The sequence below is a fragment of the Cucurbita pepo genome, chromosome 14 (assembly GCF_057944985.1).
Source record: "Cucurbita pepo subsp. pepo isolate OVF chromosome 14, ASM5794498v1, whole genome shotgun sequence".
In the NCBI taxonomy this organism is placed as follows: Eukaryota; Viridiplantae; Streptophyta; class Magnoliopsida; order Cucurbitales; family Cucurbitaceae; genus Cucurbita; species Cucurbita pepo.
In genome coordinates, this window is record NC_141811.1 from 2,117,168 (window position 1) to 2,129,549 (window position 12,382).

The 12,382-nt window shown below is 38.1% G+C and overlaps 3 protein-coding genes, 1 long non-coding RNA gene and 1 other non-coding gene across 6 annotated transcripts; 3 read left to right on the forward strand and 2 right to left on the reverse strand.

Moving 5' to 3' along the window:
- Positions 1 to 687: 687 nt before the first annotated feature.
- LOC111810853 (3'-5' exonuclease domain-containing protein) lies at positions 688 to 5,173 on the reverse strand. The gene is made up of 8 exons (XM_023697662.2): positions 4,743 to 5,173; positions 4,501 to 4,632; positions 4,094 to 4,217; positions 2,723 to 3,165; positions 2,392 to 2,468; positions 2,138 to 2,273; positions 1,454 to 1,657; positions 688 to 1,022 (listed from the first exon to the last, which is right to left on the reverse strand). Exons 1-8 carry the CDS (start codon positions 5,130 to 5,132, stop codon positions 963 to 965), a joined length of 1,566 nt encoding a protein of 521 aa, XP_023553430.2. The 5' UTR covers positions 5,133 to 5,173; the 3' UTR covers positions 688 to 962.
- A 251-nt stretch (positions 5,174 to 5,424) lies between these two features.
- LOC111810856 (thylakoid lumenal 17.4 kDa protein, chloroplastic) lies at positions 5,425 to 7,347 on the forward strand. The gene is made up of 4 exons (XM_023697664.2): positions 5,425 to 5,586; positions 6,020 to 6,144; positions 6,518 to 6,764; positions 6,991 to 7,347. Exons 1-4 carry the CDS (start codon positions 5,469 to 5,471, stop codon positions 7,212 to 7,214), a joined length of 714 nt encoding a protein of 237 aa, XP_023553432.2. The 5' UTR covers positions 5,425 to 5,468; the 3' UTR covers positions 7,215 to 7,347.
- A 136-nt stretch (positions 7,348 to 7,483) lies between these two features.
- TRNAG-CCC (transfer RNA glycine (anticodon CCC)) lies at positions 7,484 to 7,554 on the forward strand. The gene has a single exon. It is a non-coding gene; the product is annotated as a tRNA-Gly (tRNA).
- A 109-nt stretch (positions 7,555 to 7,663) lies between these two features.
- On the forward strand, positions 7,664 to 8,873 carry LOC147789363 (uncharacterized). The gene is made up of 2 exons (XR_015411740.1): positions 7,664 to 8,049; positions 8,639 to 8,873. It is a non-coding gene; the product is annotated as an uncharacterized LOC147789363 (long non-coding RNA).
- A 336-nt stretch (positions 8,874 to 9,209) lies between these two features.
- LOC111810857 (protein phosphatase 2C 57) lies at positions 9,210 to 12,056 on the reverse strand. Of its 2 annotated transcripts, none has more exons than XM_087117579.1 (11): positions 11,518 to 12,056; positions 11,129 to 11,257; positions 10,939 to 11,041; positions 10,711 to 10,821; positions 10,386 to 10,465; positions 10,222 to 10,275; positions 9,967 to 10,083; positions 9,809 to 9,863; positions 9,677 to 9,709; positions 9,532 to 9,578; positions 9,210 to 9,453 (listed from the first exon to the last, which is right to left on the reverse strand). In XM_087117579.1, the coding sequence occupies exons 1-11, from the start codon at positions 11,823 to 11,825 to the stop codon at positions 9,414 to 9,416; spliced, it is 1,077 nt and encodes a 358-aa protein (XP_086973705.1). In that variant the 5' UTR covers positions 11,826 to 12,056; the 3' UTR covers positions 9,210 to 9,413. The 2 variants fall into 2 exon arrangements, with proteins under 2 accessions (XP_086973705.1, XP_023553433.1); XM_023697665.2 differs by having other exon boundaries at positions 9,210 to 9,442; positions 11,518 to 12,048.
- Between the last annotated feature and the right edge of the window lie 326 nt (positions 12,057 to 12,382).

The following is a 12,382-nucleotide window of genomic DNA, read 5'->3' on the forward strand; positions in this document are numbered from 1 at the left end:
TGTCATCGCTCGTGACAAAGGTCCATGTCTTTTTCATGGCTAAAATTTGAGTTGCAGGATCAACAGAGAAAAAAAATACTCAGACGAGCATAGTGACTAAATATGGCACAATTATTATCCCTCCTATGCCTCAACCCAGAAGGTATTCCCTTTATAAACATTGCAATCTTTACAAGACATAGACTCTATAGCCCAAAATCAAGCATGGGTGGATCCACCCACTAAGCAGAATTAGCAGGTGGGACCCTTCAAAGAATCAACCATTGACAAGGATTTAAACTTCAACTTTAAGTTTTCCCACTTCCCACTTGTGATCAGGTGCTGAAAATCAGCCATCGAAAATGAAAGATTACCCCCAATCTTTCATATCATAATCCGCCCTTTCTAACTTGACTTTGATTAATGTGGAAAAAGCAGGCCAATGAAGTTAAACCTATGTGCTTTTATGATTCAGCTTCATGTGTATGAGATGTAATAATCTTCTTCTACATCCTTCATGACAACAAATGAAGAGGAAATAGTAAATTTTGGCTTTTATGGGAAATGCATTGCTATTTCTTTTCCAAAAGAAAGAGGTTTAAGCAATGTAAAGGTGAAGTTTCTCGTATGCCTTACCTAATATGCGCAATGTATATCTTCACTATCAAGAACTCGTGAAAAGAGAGTTGAAAGTCCAAAACCAATCAGTAAGGTTAAGAAAAAGAATTTCATTAAAAACGTTATATTCGTAACCAGAAAGGCTAAACTCATGCTCCAATTTTTTTCCATCGCAATTTACCAGTAAGTCACCGGATCCTCATTGTCTGCACCTGAAATTTCCCCCCAGGAGTTGACTCGGTGGATGTGTCCATAGCCAAGAGGTGTGCTAGTTGGTCGTATACAGAATGATGAAGCTGAGGGGCAGATACTGCTGGAGAGAAAATTGCTTAGATTCTTTGTTCATGATGATCATTCATGTTAACCTACTCATTCAACTTGCAAACATCAATGAACTTCTGGACTGCATTGTGATATTGTGTCCCCTGTAAAAAATGCGGAGAGGCTGCATCAGATATACCAGAACACCTAGGCAACAATAAATGATACGAATGCTAATAACTTCAAATTGCAAAATTTCGAAGTATACATATTAAAGCTGATGTTCGTTACCCTTTTCATTTCTAAATGTAACATAAGAGTAAGGTGCAAATGAAGAATGCGAAGTGACCTCTTTATCAGGTGAGACATTAATAGTTGGGGCCATTAAATAAGTAAAAAAAGACTAAACAAAATCAATCTTATGCTTTATTATTTATCCCTTTATGAGCAAGTTCAATATTTTATCGCCAGGTACTGCATAGCTTAAATTGTTAAGCCTCAAAAAGAATGTATTACCAATATTGTCTAAGTGCATGAAGACCTCCCTACTCAAAAGTTTTTCTCATTGCAGAACGAAGGCACAGAAGAATATTACCTCCCAGTATAGTTGGTGACAGTCCATGCACTGCCAGAACTCTAAATTCTTGTCGAACAAACAGTCCGGAATTCTTTGGAACCCCTTTGCTGCCATCACAGCCTCCTCCGTTGTAAGCGGCTTTTGAATAAACCTTCCATTGCATTTGGTACATCTAGACATCAGCTGATCCTCACTAATTTTCAAATTGAAAGTTTCAATAACCTACAACAGATAAACTTCAGGTGTTATACAATTGTATAATCACTTTAAATGATTGAAAAATTAGAATCATGGGCCTCCTATCTACAAAATAACCGAACTGGAGATTTGATTTTGTTTTCAGAACTAGGCTGTTAAGGCAAGATACTCCAAAGTCCCAAGGCTCTAAATCTTTATTACTTCATTGATCTAATTACAAGTTCCTTTTTCCGTTCCCATCTCCAAAAATCTTTCAACCTATAATTCTCCACCAAATTTGAAATGGAGAGTGATAGGGACCCGCATTTGATACATGAAAGCCAATGTGATATGGTAATTTGTATTATTGTTGAAAGAAGGAAATCCAAGAATTTAAGGAACGTTCAAGAGGCTTAGTTCTCTCACAAAATTGTTTCCAAGATCCCCACCGTGGTTGGTCCACTATATGCTAACTAGTGCTTTTGACTTCCATAGCCAATAATTTTAAGAAATTGGCATCTATACCTCGAGTAACTGCTCGTTCTTTAGAAGACTTTTAACTCTGTATATTTGATTGCATAGCAAATACTCATGTCTCAGCAGTTTAGCGTCCCTGGTCAAGAGTACTCTCTTCTCCTTGCATGCTTGATCAATTAATTCCCTACATATGATAAAGAATTACAAAAGATTGCATGGATAATATCTCCATAGATAACAAACAAATTAAATCTGCAAAATAAGCAAAATGTAAGCCATTAAAACTGTTAATGATTTAAAACCTAGAGTCCGGCTTTTTGGAAAACGGAACTGCAGCATCAATCCCAACACAACGCAGATGTTTTGCCAGACCTTCAACCTGGAGTAGACATTTATCATCCATTAAAACTATTCTTGTCCCTTAAACTTGGGCCTAACACTCATTGAGCAAGATATTACCAAAAACACTTTTTACTAGAAGTGCTATATTCAATGATTCAGAATTTGACTGATCCCTAAAATATGAGAGCTCTATTTTTTAGTTTCTTCTTGTCTTGCAACTTTGCATAACATTCATTTAAGAAAATAAAGCCTACAAGCCTCAAGGAGAAAGGGGGAAAAATAAATATTTACCATAACATCACATAGAAATTTAGGGCATCCATCACCCCCTAAGGACAAATCCCACGGTGGTTGGCCCTGCCAATCTTCAACACCCAGAATTTTCTTTTCACTGCAAACCACTTTCATAGTCGATGATCTCTTGCCTTTTCTTTTGGAGGTCCTGGGCATTTTGTCCGACTCTTTCAAAATAATTTTTTCACCATATCTCTTGACAATTTTCAGAAGATCTTCATCCATAGGCATACAATCTATACTCGATGACGCAGAACAATGTGCCCTTACAGTAGGCGTACTCTGTGGAAAATCGGATGCAGTAGCTCTGATAATGTATGAGGCTTCAGAAATCTTGGTCCTTAATATCTTCTCATGCGTATCTTGCTTTTCCAGAATCACTTTCAACCCAATATTCACTTCAATGGAAGGAACTGCAGAAACGTTCCTTAAAACATCTCCTGGAAATTAGAATTAAGAATCACAAATTTCATAATCTATAGGATAGTTGAAAATCCAACACAGGGACAGTTAATCACTTTGCTATCATTTATACTTGGAAGGGGGTGGGGAGTAAAAATCTGCAAAATCTAGGAAGCAGCAAAATAAATAGTAGAAATTCTAACCAATTCTCATATACTTAGAGAAAGGCAGTTGCTCTAAGAGGGAAGTTGAAGGGAACCAAACTGGTTTGACTTCAAATGGTGCATACTGAGCTGTAACTTCCAATATTGCTCTTTCCCATCAATCGATAATAGCATCGTGAATATAGGCTTCGATATGCATGAGGTAATCATAAACTTTCAGAACAACAGTTGACCACATCAATATTGTAACAACTACAGAGGTTTCTACCTAAAATGACTTGTTTAATATGCTAAATAATGTGAAACATCCATCTGACTCCTTATATGTGATGTAAAATCAGCTATTGGCTTGAGAACATGCAAGGGTGAATCAAAAGCTTTGGCAATCGAATTAGCAGACTTCAATGGCAATGAATTCAGAGTTTGAAAAAAATAGAATAAATAGCCACCATTAGTTGTGGAGTTCCCAAGCACAAGAAAATGTTCTAGAGAACTGATAAAACTGTTGATATAATTTGGAGTGAAGGAGGAAAAGACTCTTTTCTCTCTTTTTTTTTTTTAAAAAAAAAAATGAAAAAAGAGAAAAATACTGCTAACTAGAATCCCATAGACATGAAGGGCACAGGCATTATATTCTTCCTATATTACTTCTTTACGGAGTTAAATGTCCTCTGAGCTCATTGGGTAATATTAACATGGAAACTCAAGAAATCATTTTCTTTCAGGCTTTCTTATAGATAGAAGTATTATGGATCAACAGAAATCTTGGATCTAGAAATCCCAAGGTTCAGACACGACAGACCTTCTTTTAGAACCTTGGAGTAGAAGATATTAAAGATTTCGAGCAGGCAGTGGGCATCCATGGCTGCGTATGCTATCTGCTCTTCTGTAAGGGGACGATAGGACCAATCACTACATTGAAGTTCCTAAAGAAGATACAAATCAAGATTAACAATTAGTACAAAAGTACTTCATCATATGGACTTGAGGAAGAGCCTCAGCTCATCGGGAAGATTCAAGAGAAAGCTCTAAAAGACCACCAAAACAGCCTACTAGGACAGCTACAACTGAATAATTTGGTTATCAAACATCACTGAATTGAAAAAATATATATAACAGCTAATATTGGTTAGATGCAAACAAAAAGGTAATTTGAAGTACTGTTAAAGAACGTGAAACTAGAAACATGTGGAAGTGAAATGGGCAAACCTTTGAAAGAGAAAATTCCAGAACTTCACTGCAGATAGCGGCAAGACTCTTCGCTTGCTTATGCATCTTTCTTCCATATTGCTTATGCTGAAGATGATTGTATATGCTCGTAATATCCATAAAGGGTTCAATCTAGAAAAAATACATATAAGGAGAAACTTAAAATACTGATCTGGAAACACCGGAACTCAAATACGAGCTACGAAATGAAACGAAACGAAACAAAAGAGGCAAACACTTACACGATCAAGCCCAGAGACGCCGCCATAGGAGCAGAAAGTAGTCGACAAGTTAACTAAATCTTGCTTAAATCGAAAACCCAATTTCAAAACATGGGGTGAAACAAACACATCCCTTAACAAATCCCCAACTGAGGATAAAGGAAGCGACAGCAGGTCGAGCAGAAAAACCACGGAATCATTCGGCTGGTCCAAGTGGAATTGGCAAGCGATCTGGAGAAGCGAGACTCTGGGAAATGAAGAATGATTAGGAGATCGAAGGGGCTTCCACTCGGCGTCGAGCGCAACAAGCTTAGAGCGAGTCAGCGTGCGGATTAGCTGACTGTAGTCAGGAGAGTCGACGGAAGAGACAATGTGGATTTCGAAGGAAGGCCGGCCGTTCGGGGGATCCATAAGAAGACGCACAAAACGTGAAATTCGATTAATACGCGGGATTGCATATATATATATATATATATATATATATGTCGGGTTGAAACGCAATCTTCGTTGTTGCGCTTTATATTTCTTTTCTTTTCTTTTCTTTTCTTTTAGTCTATCTATTTATTTTTAATTATCCAAATTTATATTCATTGCTTGTAATAAATCTTAACTTTAATGGAAACGGATATTCTAAGTGAAAATCCTACGTGTACTGCCACGTTGTCAAGATCAGATCCCCAACATATCAGAACGGATAAGTCGGCAGAGCGAGCGAGCGAGCGAGCGGGAGGGAATTCATTTTTCCAAATGGCGACTTTATCAATTCCATTCTCTCAGAATGGTTTCTCTCGCAGGTTCTTCTCTGCAAAACACCCACCAGTTATAGCCCCATTTTCCCATTCGCTCGCCCCTATCAGTTGCTCAGGTTACCATTTCTTCTATCTGCTTCGAGTTTTTTCTGTCTCAACTTTTACGTACTTTGTCTTTGAACACTTGTTTAATGCGTTTATTTACTCGAATCATTGCTACACTGAGTACCCTTTTGTGGGTAAATTGCGTCAGAATCTGGGGAGAACTGCTTTCATCTTCTCGGATCTTATGTTGTTAGGCTTAGAATCAAGATGGTGGCTGTGCAAATTGGCTAATGCTTTAGTCCCGTTTTTTGCATACCCTGAAATGTGCTTAGCTGAATGCGATTTGAAATCTTCACCACGTAGAGGGAAAGGAAAGGAATATCGTGTGAACTGGACTTTAACTGAATGTGTATCCAAGCATTATGAGTTATATTTTAATGGAGCCTTTTCTGGCATACCATTTTATTAACTGATGAAAAAAGCGTTCGTGTCCTGCAATTACAGCTAATAGGAATGGGGCAGAACCAAGAGAGAGCTTGTCACCCTGCAAGCATATTGGCTCTGTAGCTTGTGGTCTTCTTGCTGTTTGGGCTTTGACAAATACCTCTCCTGCGTTTGCAGCTAATCAGGTTAATAGCTTTTGGGTTTAGTACTGATTTAACCATTGACATGACTTCTTAGATATTCAAACTTACCATGATGTTTGGGTACATAAGCCAAAAACTTATCATGAAGTTAAATTTAGGCTTAAGATGTTAAACCTAGTTACTCTCCAGGGGATTGAATGTGTAATTTGGATTGGAAGCCCTGCTTTCTACTTCACCAGTCTTTCTATTAGCATGCAGTTCATCGTCCTTCGGATACTCTATTTTCTTTTATGTTCTTCCTTTTCTAGTCATGATTGATAAGCATCGTCCACTTTCTGTGGCAAACATCAAACAACTTATAATATCTGAGTTTGAAGAAGAAAGCTGTTGAACTCATAATATGTGGGACTTGCAGAGGCTTCCTCCACTGTCGACAGAACCCAACCGATGTGAGCGTGCTTTTGTTGGCAACACAATAGGTCAAGCAAATGGTGTGTATGATAAGCCAATTGATCTTCGTTTCTGTGACTACACAAATGAAAAGAGCCAGTTAAAAGGGAAATCTCTTGCTGCTGCGTTGATGTCAGAAGCAAAGTTTGATGGTGCAGACCTCTCTGAAGTGGTGATGTCAAAAGCTTATGCTGTTGGAGCCAGCTTCAAGGGTAAAACTCTCTCTATCTCACCCCCACTCGAATAGGGAGGTGGGTTGGTAACAAATCTTCTTGTTCTAGCACGAATATGGCTTTAAGAATGACTTAGTTTCCAAAGAAGCGCATCTAGTGCTTCCAATACTTGATATGGTACATAGACAAAATCCAGGAGTTCAACACATGCTAGCTTACCAGCCTCCTAATAATATGGCTTTAAGTATATCATTACATATTGCAGGTGTTGATTTCTCGAATGCAGTTCTAGACAGGGTAAATTTTGGAAAAGCCAATCTCCAAGGAGCTTTGTTCAAGAACACTGTACTTTCAGGGTCCACATTTGATGATGCTGAGTTACAAGATGCAGTTTTTGAGGACACAATCATAGGCTACATTGATCTTCAGAAGCTTTGTGTAAATCCAACTATCAGTCCTGAAGGAAGAGCTGAATTGGGATGTCGATGATTTCAATACAGTTTTTATAGTATCACCATATGTATTGTATTGTATAAACAACTTGATGAGTTTGGTAAGTAATACATCTCCACAGAGAGAACCCCCTCTCCCATTGAAGCATTATTGCTGTTTTCTATTTTCATTTCATTTTTGCACTCTGAACCCATCCACCACAACTTTTTGTAGGGAGAAAATCTGATGTTTTTGCTTTCATTGTTATTTGAGGTTGTGATTTTACTCTTTTATAATTTAATTTACAGTTCAACCTCACCAAAAAAGCGCATCTAGTGTAGTGGTATCATAGTACCCTCCCACGGTACTGACCGGGGTTCGATTCCCCGGATGCGCACTTGTGTTTTTTTTTTTTTTTTTTTTTTTTTTTGTTGAACTCTTCAATTTTCATATATGGTTCGACGTTTATGAAAATATGATTGAAGCCTTGGAATGGAATGAGTGTTTGAAAGAAAACCCATTTACATATTCAGAAACTCAAATGAATAGTTAAAAGATTAGAGAAAGTTTGTTGGGTTTTGAAGCAATTTCAGCTGTCGTTCCACAATACCACCTGACATTCTCTTTCAGATCTGTGTCCTTTCTTACCCAACATTCCTATCTCTTCAAAATCTAAACCAACCAAACCCAACACATAATTGAGACAGACAGAGTTCTGACTTGTGAGGAAAAATTTAAAAAGAAAGAAACCTTAGGTTGTTACCAGGCTGGCAGAACCACTTTTGTCGCCATTCCCTAGCTTCATGTTCTTTTGCTCATTTCCCTGCAAACCCAGCTTTCCACCTCTCTGGTTTCTATTTATAAGAAACTAAACCACATGCTTCTGCTTCATGTAATTCCATCTATCATCGCCCAATTATGGTTACAGTAAATGAGAGTTGAGAGAGGTGTGAGTTTTATCATCCTCCTTGCAATGTTTCTTGCTCAAATGAGTATTCCAAACAGAGCAGCAGATGCAAATGGGAATTAATTCATTCTTTCTTTATATCATGCTACTGCTGCTTCCTTCTGCGATGCTCATTTCGGCAAGAAATGTTGCAAGAAATGATGCTCTTTTGGTTTTCATTACCCTATCAGAGATTTCTATATTTGCAGCCTTCAACACTTTTCTCTGTTTTCTCTTTCATTTTCCTTCTTTGAAGTTGTTAATTAGCAGACACAAATGTTTTATCATCTTTTTCAATGGGTTATCGTTGAAATCTGAAAAAAAAGAGATGAATTCAGTGCCGGGTCATCGTCTCTATGCATGTTTGAGCGTTAAAATAAGAAATATTGGGAAAATGAAAACGGTAGAGAGAGTTTAGTCTTGAGTTTTGATTGATTATTGCTTCCATTGTTGTTGTAAATTGCAATGAATTGGATGAATCTCAATGATCTTTGGTCATGGAAAGCCAAAGCATCAGCTTGTGTTTAATATGCAGGCGCATGAACCATGACAGAGATGGAAAGCTCAATTTCGATGAATTCTCCACCATGCCTATGATATATACAACAGCTATATCGAATTCCAAACTCGAGGGGACGATGTACCGAGCGCGGAAGAGAAGTTCGATGAGCTTGATCTTGCTTTCTATTTTGATAGATACAAGAGCTGTAACTCACCCACCCCTCTGGATTTTGATACTAAGATGAGCCTTGGTCACTCTCCTAACAAGGTACTGTAAAATATAGCAGATCCATGGAGAAGAAAGTGGTAACTATTTGGTTTTTTTCATGTTTGGAAGCTATTTACTCTTCTTTAAACAGAGCAAAAGAAGTACCACGTTTGAGATTTTTATCTCGTACGAGAAGGTTAGATTGCCCGAAGAGATGTCCGTTACTTCTGATGAAAGATGATAAGTTCCTTGTGCAAAAAATAAGACTTCCAAATTGAAAAGTTTTGAATCCTAATGGAAGGTGTAGAATGCATCCAGTTTGTTGTGCAGTTTTACAGGCATAATAGTTAAGGCATCACATTTTCAGTTTTATAATTCAAACTACAAGGGAAGGAAGAATTTGCAATTCTTTTGAGGATATGTTAAGTCATTTAAAAGCTAGGATGTGATACATTGTATGATTATTCAATTACACTTTACAGGCAAAAAGTATGGAACGAACTTTAAAGAGAGAAAGTCGAGGACGCCCACCAAATACCGAGAGAAACGACCCCGATGGTAGCAAAAGCTTGAGCCACTTCAAATATGACGTTCTCTTGCTTCATCTGAAAGTTCTGCCAATCCGTCCGCCTGCATCCACACTTGGTTTAAACCATGTTTGAAAGCTAATATTGTCTTGTCAACTCATTGAAAATACGAATAATCGAACAGGTACTCACCCGAAATCAGCCATGATAATGCTAATATTGTCTTGTGACCCTTTATCCTGCAGAATACAAAAGCAATACTTGCTTTATATCAGAATTATAAAGCAAATCCCTCCCATTACAAACTTTAAAAGAAATCATATTGTCTGAGTAGTACCAAGGCTGCTTGCGCCAGGGCTTCACAAGCTAGCTGAAATCAAGGTAACATGATGTCAGATATGGTAATTTATAGAAGGTGCACTCAAGAAATAGAGTGCGTAAAAGAACCCAAACTTAACATGATGTACACCTGAACATCACCATGCTGTCTAAGTTCATTTCGAACGAACTTAACCGCATCCGATCTGCAATAAAATACCCAAAATGGCACTTATTTAGTTTGTCTAGATCGAAGTTGATGAACAATCTGATAAACTAACTTAGGGACATAAATGAGTCCCAACAAACCTATTCATGTAATCCCAAAGGCCATCTGTTGCTATCAGCATAAATTCGACATTTGATCCGAGTGTAGTTTGGAAAATTTCCGGTGATGCAGTAACCAAGTCTCCATTGAAACGTACACTGATGAGTTAAAAGTATCTATAGTCAAACTGCCTCGTAAAGTCGATTAGTAAACAGACGAAAAATCAGGCAAACACTTTACAATAAGCAGCAATAAAACAAAAATGATAGAAGTGATGAATCATAAAGCATACCTACCGAGAAACAAACTTTTCAGACCATCTCCCTTCTTCAACTCCTTTTTGTAGCATCCTTTTACATAGAATGAGCCATCAAGAGAGGTATAAGTATATTACTAATGGCTAAGAAGAACGAAATATTCTAAAGCTGGACAATATTAGAAGAGAGTAAAAGGACCCAACTCGTATTTCTTCGTCTTGAACCGTATGTCACCAAATGCACGCGATACAGAGATATCCCCACAGATTCTTCCGTTAACAATCTAAAGACACCAAAAGATGTAAAGATGCTTCACAGAAGAATTGGGGTTTTGGTAAATAATATTGGCAGGTCATCATTCCAACATGTCAAAATGACAGATTAACGCAAGCAAAACTCAGATAAAACTCTTTTTCTTATGAATACTTTCCAGGCAAAGTTTCTAACCATCTTATGATTAAGTTTTATATGGAACAAGAGAATCAGAGTAAAGTGAAACATGCAACCAATTTCAAGAGAAACACACACCCATCCACCTGCTTCTCTAATTCTTTTAACTTCTTGCAGTGAGGTGGTGTTGTTTCCATAAGGCCGATGAGAACTAGTCAACAACTGTGCTCCTCCAGGACGAGATAATACCTGCCATCAAAAGACCAACTATGAACTTACAAGATCTTGAATGTCCCTGGATGTGTGTTTCTTTTTGAACTATAGATTGAATTTTGCAACTGAGATGAAGATCAGCGGGATGCCTACAACACAAGAGTCGCCAACATGAGAAACGAACAACACATCGTTTCGTATGAACGCAACAGTTGCCGTGGAACCAGACTCATCTTCCTCCCCATCTGCTTCAAGCCTTACAAGTGTAGCAAAATTACGTCAAATAGAGAATTGCATTGCCAACATACATATAACCAAGTGGAAAACTGGATGCTTCACTTACAAAAGGAGTAACTTTTTATCAGTCTCATCAAAAGCCTTCGCCAAAGCTGCTTTTATCACTTCAAAATCACCTCCATTCAACAGCAGGCCACCTTGTAAAGCTGCTACGCAGTCTTTGTACAGCTCCTCTCTGTTACAACATCATTTACACCAATACAATTGTCAAAGCCACTATGATTTTTGTGTCGTGATAAAACTGGGTAAATCGAGTTTTCAGCAATCGTTTTTGTGTCATGATGATTAATGATTATGATTAACTTTTGGCATTGTAATAAAGCCAAGCATCAAGATTAAAGCCTCCATTCCCCAAAACATTCGCAAGTTAAATTGGACTTCATGAAAACATAAAATTCTGAAGACTTCACCACAAGTTGCCCTGTTATTCCCCACCTGAGGAACTTGACGGAGGAATAGCCACCATGGCCATCGAACACTGCAGCAAACAAGAAGCCACTAAGACCATCAGACCGCACAACAACGTCGTCCTCCATTTCTTCGCGCAATCCTTGCAGAGTCGTCGAGCCCCATCTGATTCCCGCAGCATCTGTTAAAGAAGATGGAGCATCGATAGCTATGGAGGAGCAGCAACGGCTTTTTCTTCTGAGAGTGAGCTGGTTTGTCTTTGTGGGTATGGAGGCGGAGGCATAGTGGAGCTTGGTTAGGCGGAATCTATGCAATCGAGGACTCAGCAAAGCCATTTACTGATTCGGGAAACCAAACCCAGTTGCGATTTTGACTCGAATCAAATACTTTCGTAGAAACTCGAAAGATAGAGATAGTAAAGGAGATTAAATTAAGTGGTAAGGATAAGAGAATGAAGGAAGGCCTCTAAGTGGATTAACGGATCAGATACCATATTTTAAGATATTTTGAGTCTTGCCCACAGCTGTGAAGATAGATCGTTTCATTCTAGGACGGACAAGAAGATGCAACCTGCAGGTCTACCATCACCAAGTGGGGTCCGACTGTAAAATCTGTGGCTCACGTCCAAAGTTGTAATCTTGACAATTATTTTCTCAACTTCACTTGGCTCCTGTTCCACTTTCTGCTTCATCTTATAATTTGGCAATTAGTTTGACCCTTGAGAAATAGGTTGACATCTTAGAGGAGCTCAAGTAAGCAAAGGAATGGAATTTGAGGCCAAGTTTCATTCTTGTTGTATAACAATAGATTGAAATTTTCAGATAGCCACAACAATTGAAAATAACACTTCGCCGATGGTATACTCTGAATACCACTACTTTTTTATTCTCCA